This window comes from Amphiprion ocellaris, chromosome 2, assembly GCF_022539595.1.
Source record: "Amphiprion ocellaris isolate individual 3 ecotype Okinawa chromosome 2, ASM2253959v1, whole genome shotgun sequence".
In the NCBI taxonomy this organism is placed as follows: domain Eukaryota; kingdom Metazoa; phylum Chordata; class Actinopteri; family Pomacentridae; genus Amphiprion; species Amphiprion ocellaris.
The window spans coordinates 2252590-2271360 of record NC_072767.1 but is presented as its reverse complement, the minus strand read 5'-3'; the positions used below and the strand labels follow the sequence as shown (position 1 = coordinate 2271360).

Below are 18771 nucleotides of genomic sequence, written 5' to 3'. Positions count from 1 at the left end.
TAAGACTTCAGATTTCTATCGCCTCAAAATAGATGCGAGCGGCAGTGTAGAGCCTATTCTGTACTCAAGTGTATCTGTGTATGAAGCGAGTTAAAAAAGAACAGGATCAACGGCAGAGCACCTATTTTTCTTTTTTATTATAACAATATCATATAAAATCAATAGGCTTTATCACACAATCAGTTCATTCTAAATAACCACTCTCTATCCACATTCACGTCCTGCTATCACAAACCCCTGACAGATAATGAAGGCACTCCACGTTCCGTTGTTTCACTGTTTGGTTCTCGGTCAAGCCTTAAGGCTGTTGTTTCGGTTACTATATTGTATGCATGCAGCTACTGTACGTCTGACCACAGATCAGTTGGATTTGGCTTTTTAGACTTTACCATACTGGTCCCACAGGCTGCTGTGATGGAGCAGCTACATAATGCTGAAGACGGAGAGAAACTTGCAGACAAAGTTCAGTGTCCCTGCTGTGACATCCTCAGAATCTGGAGAAGCAAACGCTGCACCTCTTCATCCATACGACCCTGTGGGAGGGGAAGAAGACAGAAAATTATGTCTCCATATTGTAATTCGTGTATGAGCACAGGCACGATAACTATAACGAGTGCTGGAATGTAATTATGTGCTGTAAATGTAAATTTCAGTACTTGTAATTCCATTTTTGCTACATGATGTTATTACTCAGCAAAATGTCAAAGGAAAATATTCCACTTTTTACTCTTTTGTGCTTATTTGACAGTTTTAGATATGAGCTACTTTGCATTAACTGCATACGAAACATATAATAAGCTTATTATATTTGATAGAGACCTCTTTCAAGGTGTGAAAACTAGATTATAAGTTGCCTTGTACACTCCACCACATTTCATATTCTGTCAAGCAATGAGGCAATAATGAAATGGAAAAATGGAAATTCTTTTAAAACTCATTTGCATGTTAGAAAAATCAGAATGTCCAGTGACAACCCATGCACAACTCAATTTTTCACTTGCCTGCCACACTGGCCAACACTAAATGTACCAGAAAAGAGAAATTAGCCATTAACTAGCCATTAGAACAGCCTGACCCATCTTAGAAATAATGAAATCTGTCAAAAGCATCAAAAGTAAGCAACTTAGCAAGCAAATTTTCAAAATTTCATACAACCATCTAAACCTTAGTGGTGAAATATGATAAAACTGAACAAGGCCGAGTCGAGCCACTTTTCTCTGCACGCTCCTGAAATTTCATCCACTTTATCTGGTAAGAGGAGATGGTGGACAGATCTTCATTGTCTGCATCATGCCAGTGCCATTCACAGTCCAGACTCTTGGCTGTTGTTTTAGAAAATGCACCCACTGAGCAGATCCATGTTCCAAAACTCACTAAACAGTGGAGACAAAAGTGTCGGTAGGTGGTCTACTTCTACACAAATTGCTGTGGTGTGACTTGGAGCTATTAACAGAACTGATTAAGATGTATAAGCAAACAGATATAGAGCATACACATGTTGAATCCTCAACAAAATTCCATTTTCAATCTTAATTTGTCTGTTTATGTGTGCACTCAACTGACCTGTACAGCTGCCAGTAAATGGGAGCGATATACAGTCACCACTTGCTTGTGCTTTCTCTCCCAATCCTGCAAAAAAAACCCAGAATATTTCACTATCATATAGAGATTCAGTGTGGATATCAGTTGGGCATTTTCAAACATATATATTGAAAAAAGCTTTAACGTGCATCCCTGATGTGAATTCTTTCCTCACCTGGAGCTGCTGGGTGAGTATTCCGATCCTGTTCTGCAGAGCCACTTGCTGTCCGGGGTTTCCATGATGGGCGGGTGAAGAGGAGGAGGAGGAGGAGGAGGTGATGCCGAGAGGAGGTGAGAGAGCCCCCAGGGCCTCCTTTAGCCGGAACACCTCCTTTGACAGCTCCGTTATCTGCACACATGCATCCAACACATCACTTAGCAGATCTTTTTCTTCCACAGAAGCAGTTGGAGCTTTCAGTTCCTCACCTTGCGGTCCTTCTCCTTGACCAGGCCCTGGGACTCCTGGATGCCTTTGTGGAGCTCCTGGATGTGGCTGGACTGGGCCTGAAGTTCCGTGAGCTGCTGCTGCACCGTGGCCAGCTGGGACTCTGCGACCTGCCGCTCACTCTTGTTAAAGAGCGCCTCCCTCTGCACCTGGAACACCTAGACCAGTAAAACCACCAGTGGCATCCTGTCACTAAAAACATGCTGTCTATCCTCACTTAAGATACTTTCTACTTGTGTGGAAGTAGAGGCTGACCCAAGGTGTAGAGTTAAAGAATTAAAATAGACAGATTCATGCAAACAGAAACACACATCTGGAGGAAAAAGGAAAGTCCTGCATTCATTTTTGATTCAACTGGAGCCTTCCTTCAATCTATTCTAGTCAAATATATAAGCAGCATTTTGGTATCTCATTTATGAAGATGTACATTTTGCTGTGTTTGCCGCTTGGGAAGGATCCTCAACTACTTAATTTGCATTTCCATGATCATGTCTCATGCTATACATTATCATGCTTCCTGATTTAGTGAAAGCACAAAACATTAATGAATAAATCTAAATCTTACATCTTTATCAAAATAGTTTCTGTCGTCCCTGTATAACAATGCTACCTCCACTACCAGTGTGTATGTAAGCACACATTAAATCCCAAATGTTGGATCTCAGCTCCAAAAAGGCCACGTTTTGCAATAAAAAATAACTGCTCCTTTAAGATAACACTCTCTATGTGAACAGGAGGCCCTTTAATAGCTATTGTGTTTGCCGTTCTGCATCGGAGAGACAATCATCCAGTTCACAGAGTATTTATTTCTGAATGCCACTTCACAGGCTGAAGGAAAATAACATTTTCAAGCGATCTGGAGACTACAGTGCACATGCAACAGTACTTCAGCCCATCAGTAAGCATAGATACAGAGGGATCACTGAACAGAGGGAGGTACTGCAGAGGGGAAATGCATATGAATAATGTAGAAGCAGGAAAGAGGCCTTCATGCAACAGAGCTCACTTTGTGGGAGAGACAATAACATCTAATTTGGCTTTAGATGACACCAGAAAGGACTGAAGACAGACACAATAACACACACACCTCAGTGCAGGTCTTCTCATGTTTGCGGGTGAGATCATTGAATCGGGCCGTGATGGCGTTGATCTCGGCCTGCAGGGAGAGCCGCAGGGCCTCGTGGTCCTCCTTAGAGATCAGACCTTGTTCTGCAGCTTTCTGGGATTTCAGCTCCCTCAGCTCCATCTCTTTCTCTGTCACAGCGTCCTGAGCTGCAGCTGCACTGCTCTCACTGGCCTGCAGGGAGCGCTGGAGCTCCGCCTGGGAGCAAAAAGCACAGATTAACTGGTGGATTATAACTGTGCAGTGACAATTTAAAAGTTTATAGCAAAATCAAAAAATAGACTCCTAAGTGAGATGGAAACATGATGACAGTTATATTTACATGATTTTCTATTTGCATGTTTTCACACACAGTAATGTAGTACCACATGTGTACTCATGCTGACCTCATATGATGTATACTCCTTTGTTAATCAAAAGTAGACATACGTTTCATTCCAAAAACAACTATTACAAATGTTCTTGAGAAAATATCCTAAAATGAATTTGAGTGGAACTTCCTGAGTTTGCTAGAATCCCTCTAGAATCTTTATCAGGTCTAAAAGCAATGAGAAACAGCCTTAAAAATAAATTCAAATATGTCTCAGAACATTCATATGCCAGTGCGCACATATTTATGGCAGAAGTTGTTTCAAATGTTTACACAATCTACAAAAAGTTCTCCTACTAAAGCAGTTTCAATGGAAGTGCAGGGGAACCACAGTTCTACTTTGCTGCAAAAATCACCTTCAAAGCTAAAATGAGGATTCAACCATCTGTGTTTGACAAATTCAGTAGCTATCATACAAATTTTTCATTCTTTTTAGCTCAAAATCTCCTCTCTGTGACACCGAAGGGGCCATGCTTTTGTAGGAACAAGCATGTCACAGCTCAGTAAAGAATGACTGAATATGGAAACAAAATACAAATTTCAGACCGAAAACATCATCATTTTAGAAGATCACTACTGAGATTAATGGCAGATAAACTTTAGTATATGTTATATATACATACACACACCCATATTTCTCATACTGAACTTGCTTTATAGGAGTAATCTTTTCGGACATTGTTCAAAAATATGTCGAAAGATTTTCCTTTAGGACAAGAATTAGCAAAAAAGACTCTTTCGCATCCAAGTGAAAGCAGATTTCTACATGTAACATCAATTACATGAAAAATGCAAAGTAAGCAATTGCATAACTATTCATCCCTTTAAAATGACTCAACTGGTTCAACACCGGTGCAGCCATTTGGTTCTAGAAGTCACATCATTTGTGTAATAGGAGATTATCTGAGTGCAGTGAACGTGTCTCAAGTGACTGTAGTATAAAAACACGTGTATCTGGAAGGTCCAGTCACTGGTGTGTCTGTAATCCTGGATTTAACTACATCATGAAGAAAAAATAACACTAAGCAACTCAGTGAAAAGGTTAATGAATAAAAGAAAACTTCCAAGGGTGAATGTTGGATTGGCTGAATCAGAGCCCAGACCTCAATTTAGCTGAGAATTTGCTGGACTTCAAAAGAGCTGTTCATTCACATGTCCTGTGCAAACCTTACAGAGCTTGAGCAGTTTTGCAAAGAAGAATGGGGTAAAATTGCAGCGTCCAGATGTGCAAACCTGATTGAGACCGTATTTTCAATTAACTGACATTACTTTATAGAAATCTGTTTTCACTTTGACATAAAAGAGTCTCTTTTTGGGGTAAATTTACTACTGTTTTCCCTGCTGACCTTGACCTTCTCGTGCTCTTCTTTGGGAACGGCGTCCTGCATGGCCTCCAGTTTGGCCTCCAGTGCAGCCACCTGCTCCTCAGCTTGGCTCCTGTGGTTCTTCTCCTCCTGGAGCTCCTGCAGCGTCTGAGCCAGCTGTTCCGACACTGCAGACAGCGCCTCCTTGTGCTTGGAAAGCGGCACTGCATCTTTCAGCTGCAGGGCGTCCTGAGCTCGGCCTTCCCGTTCAGCGCAAAGACAGTCCAGAGCCTGAGCTGCTTCCTGCCTGGCGACCTCCAGCTCTTCTCTCACTGCTGCCAAGGTGCGTCTGGAATGGTCTGATTGGACAGATGCATGATCATTTACAAAATTCTTTAAAAATGCTAGATATTATCAACTAAATACAATGATTTTCAGTTCAGCAAAAAAAACCCCCAAAAAACAACTAACTGTGCACACCTGAGACGACTGAACGCTCTGAACTTTCTGAATGCTCCTCCTCCTCCTCTTCCTCCTCCTCCTCATCTCCACGTGGAGGAGGTCGGAGCCTCTCCAGCTCCAGGAGGGCATCGTTAAGCCTCCTAGCCACATCTGCCCTCTCCCTCGCCAGCTGCTCACACTGCAGCCCCAGAGTCACCTGCACCTCCTCCAGCTCTGATCGGGGAACACACTTCTTCAACTCCCCCTCCAGCTCACCCAAACGCTCCTGAAGGCGACGAACCTGATTCCCATCTCCTCCCGCTCCTCCCTCGTTCCCAGATGTCCTGCTTTCTGCCAGGGCTGCCTCCAACTCTGAAACTTTATCACGCAGGCCCTTTACTGCCTCTCCACTTTGTGTCTCCTCTCCCTCTTTCGTGGACTCTTTCTGGGATAGAGCAGCCTGGAGTTCTTCTACTTTCTCCGTCAGCTGTTTGATTGTGTCACTCTCTGGGTCACTGTGACCCCCAGCCTTGCCCTGCCTCTTAGCAAGCTCCTCCTCTAACGCCGTCACTCTGGCTCTCAGCTGCTGTGCCTCCTGGCTCGGACCGCCGTCTGAAGCCCCTGCACCTGCTGTGGGAATATCTCCTACAGCGCACTCCACAGAAAGCACCCCGAGGTGCATCTGCTCCTTCAGCTCCTCCAGCTCAGACTGGGAAGAGGCCAACTGCTCCTCCAGCCCACGCAGCTTCTCCTTCAGAGCTTCTGTGCTCTCTGCATCTGCACCTCCTTCCTTCTCATCACCACTGCCAAAACAAGACAAGCATTATCAGCTGTTAAAGCAAAACTATCGTTGTCTTTTTAAAGAGCACTGTGCGATTTTATGTTATTTTATGTAGTTTATCTTCATCTACTTTATGTATAGATTAAAGGATGATTTCTTCACTCAGTGATCATCATTGATTCTACAAAATGTCAGAAAATGCTGGAAAATCCCAGCTGTAAATCGATATTCTTATCATTTTTACTTGATAAATAGATCATGAAAGTTATTTAGAAATGATCACAATGGATTAAAAATAGTTCTCCATCAAAAAAATAAATCAAGTGATCATTCTACAAAAGTTTAGCATTCTGTTTAACACAAAAACAGTGTATCCTTGCATGTACTGCTGCCAAAATGCAATTTGTACAACTGTAATTTTGTTGCTTTTGTTTAAGAAAGACGATAAACATGATGCAATAGTGGTTAAAAACCGATCGAAACCATGATGTCATGAGCAAGAAATTTTACCGACCACCTTTCTCTGCCTCCATCATGCTGCAGGATTTTTTTTAAATGCTCAGCATGTTTAAAAATGGTTCCTATAGAGGCCCCATGCACGCACTGCTGAGGTTGCCAGAATGATATTAATAAAGGTGTGCACATCTCATGTTAGACAGGATCATGTGAATGTGAACTGCGATGCGGCTGTCACTCCCGTTTTCTGGTGGTGAATCATAAATGAATCGATCTTACTGTGTTTCTGCCACACTGGAGGCCTCGTCTGACGCCTGGGCCTGAGAGAGACGCTCCTGAAGGGCTTCAAACTCCGTCCTCAGGGTCTCATACTGAGCTATGGGGACAAAGTCTGAAGTGGAGGTCTGCATGTCTGTGTCATCTTTCTCAAACATCTCCAGCATCTGTACACAACAGAGATTAGATTATATCACCTTATGGAAGTTAACAGCTTACAGTTACATGCATTGTGCTGTTTGTCAGTAAACTCTGCAAGCTAAACTGTACAGAGCTTTCAGATAGCATCATCAGAGTACACTAAATATTTAAGTTACAGAATAAGTAGTATTTAGGAAAATCCTGATCAAGCTTATTTGATTGTTTATTATTTTGTATTTGCTGAAACTGAATGCCAATCGAATCATTTTTTTCTAGACAATACACACTTCGTCATCGCTTAGATGTAGTACCTGGTTTTGCCACCAGGTGGAGCCTCTTGCATTTCACAGTTAATTTATACTTTTGGCATGTCTGTAGGAGTATATGTGACGTAAATTTCGTCATATGTCAAAGTCCACGATGTTCTGTGCGGATTGCTTTGCAGTCATCTGTGTGCAGCCCAAAATTTGTGACTGCACAGATTGCATATACAAAAGAAGAACAAACAAGTGCCTTTTGTCTCTTTTGTGCTATTATTTTGTGTGTACAGGCACAAGCACACAAAACATTTTACTGTGCACTGTACCATGTACAACTGTGTATGTAGCAATTAAATTTGATTTGATTTGATTGTTTAGAGGACAGACTGTATGAGGAGATTCTTGGCCATCCACATCATTAAAAGAGCTGTAATTGCAGTAGCTGCTGTTGTACTTTGCAGCTGTTTTTATTTGAACATGATGTGCATTGACGGATCCCAAATATAGGGGGAACTTTTAAATTCCCCAGGAAATCTATGCTATGTTCACACATTTGACATGGTGCTACAGCCCAACCTGTAAGTAGCTGCCGTATACTGTAATAATTGTCCCATTTGTTTTTCTGTGTTCAATATGCAACCACTAGTGTAGCCCTACGATAGCATGAACAAAACTGTGTGCCCTTCCATGGTTTGCTTTCAAAGTCCACATCAGTCTTCGCACAAAGGCACGGAAAGCATGAATTGGTCCTAACCCTGTAGCAACCAGAGGAGGCAGACCATTCTGTGTTGGCAAGGAGAGAGCACTGTAGGGGTTTAACTAAGGAAGGGGCACCATGACAAAGTCTTCTGGGATGCTTAATGACCCTCCGCTAACACACACGTTAAATCAAAGAGGAAAGCAACGTGCAGGTTTGTGGACATATTGATCAGTTAAAGAAGAAAAAATTCATCCCAATCTGTAACATAGAATTAGACCAAGAAATAGTGAAGCAGGTTCATCATTTCAAATATCTCAGTTCATGGATGACATCAGATGGAAGATGTGAAACAGACATCAAATGTAGAGTAGCAATGGCAAGAACAGCATTTACAAAAATGAAAAATATACTGACAAATAAGAAAATAGCAATTAGCATCCGTATGAGGACTCTCAGCTGTTACATCCTACCAGTTCTGATGTACAGATGTGAATCTTAGAACATAAATAATAAAATGTTGAATAAAATCACTGCAGCAGAGATGTGGTTTTACAGACGCATGCTGCATATATCTTACATGGACAGAATAACTAATGAAGATGTTTTAAAAACACTGAACACAAATTATACACTACTGAACAAAATTAGGAAACGGCAAGCAACATTTTTTGGACACATCTTAATGAAGGAAGCCCTGGAATATATTGTCCTAACTGGAAAAATTAATGGGAAGAGAGGACGAGGCAGACAGAGAATGAAAATGATAGATGGGCGTACCTCATGGCTACACATGGAACAGGCAACAGTCACAGTTCAGAGAGCAAAACATCACCTACGCTGAATGGCATGGCACTTGATTGATTGATTGATTGATCAGTTAAAAATTGCCTTGACTGACCCAAATACAGAAGAGAATCAGGATCAGCACATCCCTAGTAGTAATGCTTGGCTTATATCTTGATGCAGCCAATGGACTGCAAGTCTTCGTGACTACACTAATGGACTCTAGCAAGTTAGTATTTCAGTTCCATTACATGAAGGATAAATAAAGAAAAACTGAACCAAAGTGCTTTTAATCTCTAGTAAGAATCAAACCCCAAAGACATTGGATCCAACAGCTTTTCATCACAACACCCATCCCTACCCGGCAAAATAGATGTAGCCCCCTCTTCAATTAACTATGAGTTACAGAAACCAGCATAATAAACCAGCATTATAAATCACAGAGGAAAATCCTGGTTCTAGTTTGTTTCCGTCCTACATCATGAACACCATCTCTCCTTGTCCTCATATCAGACATAAGGATTCCGGCTTCCCTCTCTGGCTCTTTTTTCACACAGTAGGACAGATGTGAAACTCTTGGCCTGGATCCCTGTTTGTCAGGCCTCCAGTGGTGAATGAAAAACCACACCATTACAGAACCCTTCAAACAAACTTCAGTGCTGAAGAGCAGCGTTTACTTCACCCAGCAGGACCCAGTCAGTGACGAATGTCTACAAAATGCCTCCATGTCTGCATCTGATGCTGCTCTGTTCTATTTATACTTGTGTGAACACAACTGCCGCGGAGCATTAGTGTAGCAGAGTGCACCGTCCTGAAGTTTAAGTGGTCATGACTAATGCTTGAGTCAGGGACACTCAACTTCTCTTGAAACAGAATCTTCAGCCCAAGAATCATTTAATAATCACTTCACCACCAGTTTATACTAGGGTATTGTGTGTTTGCGTGCTTTAATGTGGCACATATTGGGAACATGAGTATCTTTTGTGCATGTGTTTGAGTAGGTGTTCCATTAGTATGTATACTTATGCATTTGTGCTGTTTGGCCTTACCTGCACTTTAAGAACAAGTTCAGAATTCTCAGCAGTAAGTTCCTCTATTTGTTTACGCAGCTCAGCAACAGTTCCAGAATCTCCAGGGGCAACAGGGCGGCCGGCTGACTCAGTGTCCGCTTGAGGAGTGTCCTCATCCTGAGCAGCTCTGGAGCGCCTCGAGAGCAGTTTTTCTAGAGGGACGAGAAACCACAACAGAAGGAAATCAATCCTAATAATGACAGACACAGGAATGGCCTAGTAATACAGCAGGGACACATGCTTGTAAGTACATGCGTGTGCTCTGCTAGGGCTGGGAAAGTTCATGGATACACAGATCGCATACCTGGGAAGTCCAGCATTTCATCCATGTCCTCAGAGTCACTTGCACCAATACCATGACTGCCCTTTAGCTCCTCCAGCAGCCTGTCCCGCTCGGCCTCGGCCTCCTCGAGACGCTGCTTTAGTTGAGACAGCTAGTGGACAAACACATAGAAAAACTATACCTAAAACTTGTGATTTCTTAGTCTTTATAAAGATACTGTGATCTCTAATACAGATGCATACACATGGAGTTGTTTTCCACAGTTTGCTTCTGATTGGGAGAGGATAAAGTGATAAAAGCAGTTAGATAAGTTGAGAGGTGCTGATTCTTTTTTGCAGGAGGCCAGAGAAGACGCTAGACCTCGCTCTGTTGTGAGTTATTTGTGGTAAAAGGTTGAATGTTGGATCTTTCAGAAGTGGTTTGCTCCACAGAATTTCATGTGAGTATACCTTTTACACAGTTGCATGACTCTGGACATTGCAGTGGGGCCACACAACTTTTTTTGGGGAGACGCTTAGGTTCATTGTCGTTTTAAATTACACCTATTAACATTTGTGTTCAATCTGTGGTGAAAATGTGTACTAATTTCATCTAATTGTCAACATTTTACAGTGACCGCTTAGTGTGGTATACACTGTTTCCCGCTGTCTTTTCTGGTCTTGTTTGTAAGATCGGTTTGCTTTAGTTAGTCCACCCAACCTTGTGTGTCATGTGCACAAAAAGACATGAAAGTGCATTTTGTGAGATCTGTAATTAATTGCCTTAATCCCTGGTAGTACTGAGACCTGACTTCTGTGTGTTTGGTTACATCTCCAAGTGATTTTTTTGTGGTGATATTCCAGATGGAAAGTGACAAATTAGAATATCAGACTTGTGATTTGACACCCATGGTTTTCTTAGGTTCTCATTTACACTTAGGATATTAATAGAGTATATGATGAGCTCCTTTTGAAATGAACATGATTTTCACTTCGTTGGGCAATTTTTGCATTAAACATCAGCACAAACACATGCCTTATTCCATGATTTGTTTAATGTTTGGCCTGTAGTGTAAGATTTAATAAATAGTTACAGGTTTAAATAAAATCAGTGTGAGGAGGAAGGATTTGAATTTTACACTGCCTGCTGTTCAGTACCTCCTCCAAGGCAGAGAGGGCACTCTGATGCTGCTGCTCCAAGGCTTTAATCTTCTGCAGCAGGCGGCCTCTCTCCAGGCGAAGCCGTCGGATCTCCTCGAACACCTCCTCGTCTTCACCCTTATACACACAACCAGAACAACCAGTCATAGACTGTAATACATGTAATATGAAGGGGAAACATGCACTGCAACTTAAATGAAGATTTACAGTACTAACCTGGGCTGATGCCTGGGATTCTGGAGGCTGGGGAGAGGCAGAAGGGGGCTCAGGGGACTGGGCTGGAGGATCTGGACTGGGTTGTGGAGAGGGTGGCAAACCCTGGATCTTCGTGGTGAGAAAAAGTATAACAATTGTAATGACAGTTATAGCTTAGTGTAGCTGATCTCTTGAGAAGCACTGTTGAATCACTAAAGAAACTAGCATAAATATGGACACCAGTGGAGGTTATTGGCTTGCATGTGGTACCATAGATTTATGACATTAATCTGAGGTAAATTTATTTGTTATCCTGGCTTTTTCTCATCTGAAACAGCACAACCAAGTTCACAGTTTCAACATTTCTTTATGTTTCAAGTGTAGGTTATATAAGCCGAAGATGTTTTTCATCCACTGAAATGTTCCTTGCAGTACCTGAAGAGGAGAGCGCGGCGGTGGAGGAGCTTTCCGTTTACGGGGGGTGGTTCCCCCTTGCACTGATGAGGCGCCTGAAGGGATTTGAGCTGGCTGCGGTGGGGTTGGGGGGTTGGTGGGTGAGAGGAAGGGGATCGCAAACAAGCAGAGGTCAAGCGCAACTTAAAAAGGAAAATGGAGGAAACTAAGATAAGGCGAAAAGGGTCAGCAACAAAAGGGGAAAGAAAGCCAACAAAAGGAAAGCGGCACACAAAAACAATGACCTCATATTGGAAAACATGCACAATATGATCAGCCGAAGTGAGCCATGATCTCACTCATGGAAGGAGTGATGCAACACACAGCTATGCAACATTACCTCCTCGCCGGCGCCCTCAGATGCTACGTACGCGTGAGAAAAGAGAAAGTAAAACACTTAAACCTCGTTAAGCAAGAAGGTTCGGCAAAAAGTCAGCAAGTTGTGTATCTTGTAGAAAATCCACCAAACTGTCCCAATTACAGAATACAAACTGATGTGGTCAGGCGTCACATGCAAACAGAATCTTCTCCTTCATCACTATCTCCTCAGACCAGCCACACATCTGTTTTTCATATATCAGCAAAGTCTTTGTTGGGAGATAAAAGTGGAGCAACCCTTTCATTTTTTTAACTCCACTTTATGATCACACCCAGCTGTCCTCCTGATCCACTTCCTCCTATTACAGCTGTTTCCTGGGGGAGCTGAGAGTCAGTCGGGATCTGGGGCAGCACAGCAGCCAACAGGAGCCCCACACTGAAGATCTGCACAATGCTGCTGCCATGTGTTTTATAAAACACTGCCACTTCATGTGAAATAATGCTGTCAAGAGCTGCTCCATTCATCATTTAAGAGAACTAACAGGGCAGGATTTGTGATAATTTGGTCAGGCAGAGAGGGAATGGTCAAAAGAGCTGCGCTAGTTAGAGAAGGCCTTAAGAGACACTTCTGGGAAAATACTCAGACCTCATACTGTACCTGGAGGTACTCCGTCCTGCAGCATCTGAATGATGCGCTGGTTGCCTGTGGTGGTGCTGTAGTTGGTCGCTTTGTGTCCAAGTATGTCGACAAGCTGTGTGTTGGCTCCGCCTCTCAGTAGAGCCTCTACAGTCTCAACACTGTCACTCTCACAGGCCAACATCAATGCAGACCTGTGATTCCAAACACAATATTATAACACAACATCAAAATTCCCTACAATTTAAAATGAAGCTGAAGGAGATTCTGAAAATGAAACGATTGTACTCGTGTAGGGGTGAAGGGTTAGGTGTGTGTGTGTGTGTGTGTGTGTGTGTGTGTGTGTGTGTGTGTGTGTGTGTGTGTGTGTGTGTGTGTGTGTGTGTGTGTGTGTGTGTGTGTGTGTGTGTGTGTGTGTGTGTGTGTGTGTATATAGATGAGTGACAAATTAAAGGAAATAACAGGAAGCCTTTATCACTACAGTGGCAGGTTCTGATTGCTCTGTTATGTTTTAGGGACAATTTGGTAGCATGGTTTGGGTCGACTTGCCCCCTTTAAAAATCAAATTATTCTAAGTGATCCCCTTTATCCTATAAAGGAACATTTCCATCCTGATGGGAGTGGTTTGTTCCAGGATGCCCACATCCATAGGGTACAAGAGGTCGCTGAATGCTGTGATGAATCTTATGCTACATATTTGTGAAGTTTGGTGATGACACCACCATAGTAGGACTAATATCTGACAACGAGATCCACTACAGCGAGGAGATCCGGTGTCTGGTGAGCTGGTGCTCTGAAAGCGATGTGGTGCTGAATACCACCAAGACAAATGAGATCATTGTGGACTTCAGGAGAGCCTGGACAACGACCACCCCACCTGTCTGCATAAATGGAGAGGAGGTAGAAAGGGTAACATCATGTTCCTAGGTCTCCACATCACCAGTGATCTCACACGGACCATCAATACCTCCCATTTGGTAGAAAAGGCACAGCAGAGACTTTTCTTTCTGCAGAGGCTTAGAAAGGCCACGCTCCCCTTGCAGCTTCTCGTGAACTTCTATAGAAGTACGATTGAGAACATTCCGTGCTACTGCAGCACAGTCTGGTTCTCCAGCTGCATCACTGAAAACAGAAGGCCTGCATCATAAAGACTGCATAGTGGATTGTGGGAGCACAGCTTCCCAGCATGGACACAGTCTAAGCTAGTCAGCTAAGGAAAAAGGCCAGCAGCATCGCGAGACCCAACCCATCCAAGACACAGGCTGTTGGTCCCACTTCCATCAGGGAAGAGTTGCATTTCTGCGTTTTACAGATGACGTGGTTCTGTTGGCTTCATCAGGTCATGACCTTCAGCACGCACTGGGATGGTTTATGGCTGAGAGTAAAGGGACCATGATGAGAGTCGGCACCTCCGAGCCTGAGGCCATGGTTCTCAGGTGGAAACCGATAGATTGCTTCCTCTAAACTGGGGGTGAGTTTCTGCCCCAAAAGAGGGCACTGAAGTATCTCAGGATCTTGTTCGTGAGTGACAGAAAAATAAAGAATGAGATGGACAGGTGGATTTCTACAGTGCCAGCAGTAAAGCAGGCATTGTATTAGATCGTTGTAGTGAAGAGCTGAAGAGCTGAAAGATGAAGCTCTCAGTTTATCAGCCAGTCATGAGCATCATGAACTGTGGGTAGTGGCTGAAAGAATAAGATCACAGATAAAAGTGGCCGAAATGAGATGCCTCCATAGGCTGACTGGGCTTAACCTTAGAGATAAGGTGAAGAGGTCGGACATCCGAAGGAAGCTCGGAGTTGAGTCGCTACTCCTCCCGGATCCAAATGTGGTGGTTCAGGCATCTGATTAAGATGCTACCTGGGTGCCTTCCATTGGAATTTTCCAGGAGATCCAACTGGGAGGAGATCACAGGGTAGACAGAGGAGTCACTGGAGGGATTATATATTTCATCCGGCATGGGAACACCTCAGCATCCCCCAGAAGGAGATGGAAAAGGACAAAATGGACATCTGGAATGCCCTGCTTAGCCTGCTGCCACTGGGACCCGACTCCAGACAAGCAGAGGAAAAAGGATAGAATTGAACTGTTGGACAGTTCTCTAATAATCCTCTCCAAGGGGCTGTTCAAGGCCAAACTGAAAGCTGCTGCTCCCAGCTGGAAGTCCTGACCTGCATTCCTCCAAATCCCTCCCAACTACTAGAATCTTTCTATGGGAATATTTCCTGCATTCTGACCGAGACTGCTGTGAAACTTATCCTTAAGAGTTTTCTTTTTGCTAAGAAGGCTGCCTCATGCCCCCGTGTGCCTCGGCAGGCCTCCTACATGTCTGACGCTTTCAGTCATTCCATCTGTCATGGTTTCAACAGCTCCTAGAAAGCATCCAGTGAGATGGACAAAGGACAGACTACTAGTAATGCTGCCTTGCCGAACCTCGAGAGGAAGAGAAACAGTTTAATACCTTCCTTGGTTGTCCTGTATGTTTGCGTTGGCACCTCGACCCATCAGAAAGACACACAGCTCTACTCTGCTCATCTGGGCTGCTAAGATCAGAGGTGTGGCCCCGTCCTAAAAACACATTCAATGATCCAGACATGAAGCAACAATATACACATGTACTTGACAAGAGCATCTACAAATAACAAGAGAATCCTTGATCAACAAAACCAGCAAATATATTGTAACTACAATCTTCAAACTTACACTGTCCTGGACGTCTAGGTTGGCTTTAAAATCCCACAGAGTTTCAGTGCAGGACAAGCAGCCACTGACCGCTGTGGGGTATAATCAGAATGACAGTTATCAAAGAGTTACATAGGTACATTATGTTTATTTAATGAAATTCAATCTAATTTCTAAAGTTCTTGTTGTAGTTAGGGAAAATATTTTATTAAGACTGAAGTTCAGTGTTTCTCTAATGTTTATATTGTATTAAATGGGACATATGAGAAGAATGTGTTATGCTGATTGCTGTATAACTAAATGAAGTTGTGCCATAACATAACTGTTACCTGCATGATGAAGTGGTGTCCTGCCAATGCTGTCAGTACAATCTACTGACATTCTCTCCTGTTAGAGGAAACAAATAGATTCAATTTGCACTTAGCACAATTTTAAAAATCCTTTTTAATTTCTGATTTACAGAATTCGCTGTTTTGTTTTGTTTTTTACCTGCAATAGTCTCTTTAAACACTCTGATTGGCCATTTTTGGCAGCGAGGTGAAGGGCATTGAAGCCTGGAATCAGTCAGTTATGAAGAGACTTTTATAAACAGTCTGTGACACAAGAGATTCTTGGCTTGCTGGAGAACATATTTTCATTATCAAATGCCTTACCAGCCCCATCAAGGACGCTGACGTCTGCTCCATGAGAGATTATTACCTCCAGACAGTCCAGTCGGCCTCGAGATACACAGAGATGAAAACTGACAAAAAAGGAAGGACAAAACGTAATGCTAGTCAGTGCAGCTGAGAAACTAAATCTGGTTTATATCTACCTGATTCTGAGGCCAATTCCTCTCGTTAGTTTAATTTTAGTACAAGGGAAAGTAGGCAAGGAACCATTTACCAAACAATGAAACGTGAAACACGTGAAATAATAAAAACATGGAACTAGTGTAACTATTTTTGTGTGCAAGCTCAACACAGGATTGTTTCTAGTGGTTAAAGGGAAAAACAAAGTTTACAACTTACGCCGACTTGCCCTCAGAATCCAGCTTAGTGGGACAAAGGCCTTTTTTGACAATGAGGGCTGAGACTTTATCCGGTTCATTCTGCTCGACGGCCTGCAGGAGCCTCTCGTCACTTTTACTCCAGTCCTGACTCTGAAGGGGGCCAAACATGAGAACAGGTCACTGCTGGATGAAAAACTAATACCACACTGCAAATCTATTACCAGACAAAACAACAGATGAGTAAGAAATATAAAGCAATTAGTACATCTAACATGCTTTTCTTGCTTTTCTTCTGCTGATTTAAAGAGTAATGCATATCAGTTCTATAAGTTACTAAAAAAAACTTTTAGGATATTGTAAACAGAAGAAAAAGGGTAATTCATTCTATTTTCTATTTATTGTATACAGAGAGGAGATACCTACTGGGAGCGGCAGCAGGCTGAGACAAGGACAGAACCGCTTCATCAGGCTAAAAACAGGCTGCTGAGGATCCATTCTGCTAGCACAACTATATAAAGCTACAGTGAACAAAACCCACCACCGTGTGTCCTGCCTGACAGCACACACAGCCAGCTGGCTACATAGCAATACACACTGACTGCAGGTCATTTAGAGGAATCAACTAAGTTTCTGCAAGATACCCTTCAGAGGTCAGAGCAGCATCGTAATCTGGAGCTACATACCACAGAATTCATGCGGTCCTCAAAATCATACCTCCACTGAAACTGAATATCTGCCCACAACATACAGTAACACAGCTGTTCTCTGTCCTCACAGCCTCTCACAGTGCAGCGCTGCCTCTCCGCATCCAAAACAGCATCCTCTCCTCGTCCTGTTCCAGCTGCTAGCAGGGACAGCAAATCTCTCCACTGCACCTCCCTCCTGTCCTCGCTGTCCTCCTTTCCTCTAACCTGATCATTTCCCTGCTGCCTTCTTCTTCCTCTATAGAATACTTCCTCCTGTTCTCCACTAGTTTTTTTTTTTTTTGGTCAGGTCCTGCACAGTAACCCCCCTCCTGGCAGCGTCGCAGATCTCTGCAGCTATAGAGCATAGAGGGCCTGGGTGATGTGAGGACTCAGCAAAAAGAGGAGGAAAATAAGCTGGATAAGCTGCACACCGATCAGGTTGTTTTGGATGGTCATTTACGTGGCAGGAGGGACATAATCAAACACACAAACAGGGTAAAGCTGAAAATAGCTAATGCTGAGCTCTATTTATCTATCCAGAGATGTTGTGATCCCTAAATGTGCAGCTGAATGGTGACATTACAGCTTCTTTAAGAAGGTAACAGGCTGTAATGGTGCAAAAAGCATGATAAGGTCACATCTTGGACCCTGCAGGCCACTTAAAGAGGCTTCCATGAGGTCAGAAGGTTGCTGTTTTATCAGCTTGTATCTTCCCCCCCCCCCAAAAAAATGTAATTAAATATAGCATACACTTCACTGCTATAATTCCCTATATATTGGCTCCTGTGTGCAATAGGTTTACACTGAAAGTCACCCCTCGTGACGACAGCAGGAAAGCAGGAATTCTTTGTGAGTCCGTGCATGTGTCTGTGTGTGTGAATAATTGAAGGCTACCTGAGATCTCTGGCTATAGCAGCAGTCTGGAGGCAGCTCTGCTCTCCTGCTGCTGCTCGGTGACACTAAATCCCAGTGTGGCCATATATATAAATACACACTTAGAAAGCAATCAGCCTGGGACCTATATAAAAGACTTAATGCAGAGCAGCTGTCATTGTAGATGAAAATAAAACAACTTGTGGGTGTTTGCTTTGCCTCCTTTAAAACACAACCACCTGTACAGCTCAACAGTGCTTACCTCTGTCTTTTTAAACTTTGCTTTCAGACTTTTCATTGTGGTTTGATAGCCGAAGTCTCAGCGGGAACACTGCAAAAAATAAACAAACAAAAAAAAAACAAGGAAATAAACAAGAAAAATTGTGTTACTGGAATTTGCATGTTAGTCTGTGGGTCTTCATGGTTTTAATTCATCCACCCATGACTCAGTGATCAATACTGGTAATTTAGGTGCAGAAACATTGTAGGAACACCAACCAGAAGCTAACAAAAACACTAATGGAGCTTATGCATGTAACACCCAGCTCCACACTGACCTGCTGGAGACACATGCAGCCTACCTGTGGAGGTCCGTCCTGCTCCAGGTGAGGGTTTCCTCTGTGCCATCAGCTGCTCGTAGCAAAACGCTGGAGTCACTGCTGCCTGGCGGACAGCAGACATTGTGGCCCGCCCCCGTCGTAAATCAACCAATCAGCAATGCGCAAAACGCCGGATCAGCGTTTGATTGGCGATGATGGATGACATGTGTCCGGAGCAGCTTTA

At 43.2% G+C, this 18771-nt stretch overlaps 1 protein-coding gene across 1 annotated transcript; it reads right to left on the bottom strand.

Moving 5' to 3' along the window:
* Positions 1 to 111: 111 nt before the first annotated feature.
* ankrd24 (ankyrin repeat domain 24) lies at positions 112 to 18638 on the bottom strand. The gene is made up of 23 exons (XM_023277891.3): positions 18570 to 18638; positions 18251 to 18319; positions 16449 to 16579; positions 16092 to 16180; positions 15928 to 15992; positions 15768 to 15825; positions 15460 to 15530; positions 15218 to 15324; positions 12778 to 12950; positions 12142 to 12164; positions 11784 to 11876; positions 11370 to 11477; positions 11151 to 11270; positions 10036 to 10165; positions 9711 to 9883; positions 6781 to 6944; positions 5304 to 6067; positions 4866 to 5182; positions 3114 to 3347; positions 2008 to 2184; positions 1757 to 1930; positions 1564 to 1629; positions 112 to 533 (listed from the first exon to the last, which is right to left on the bottom strand). Exons 2-23 carry the CDS (start codon positions 18284 to 18286, stop codon positions 465 to 467), a joined length of 3342 nt encoding a protein of 1113 aa, XP_023133659.2. The 5' UTR covers positions 18287 to 18319; positions 18570 to 18638; the 3' UTR covers positions 112 to 464.
* Between the last annotated feature and the right edge of the window lie 133 nt (positions 18639 to 18771).

Bases quoted from the DNA above. Each gene is read 5' to 3' on its own strand.
- ankrd24 (XM_023277891.3), bottom strand. From the start codon at position 18,286: ATGAAAAGTCTGAAAGCAAAGTTTAAAAAGACAGAG. The intron at 16,580-18,250 runs GTAAGCACTGTT...GGCCCCCTTCAG, and splicing joins CAAAGTTTAAAAAGACAGAG to AGTCAGGACTGGAGTAAAAG. The intron at 9,884-10,035 runs GTATGCGATCTG...TCGTCCCTCTAG, and splicing joins TGAAATGCTGGACTTCCCAG to AAAAACTGCTCTCGAGGCGC.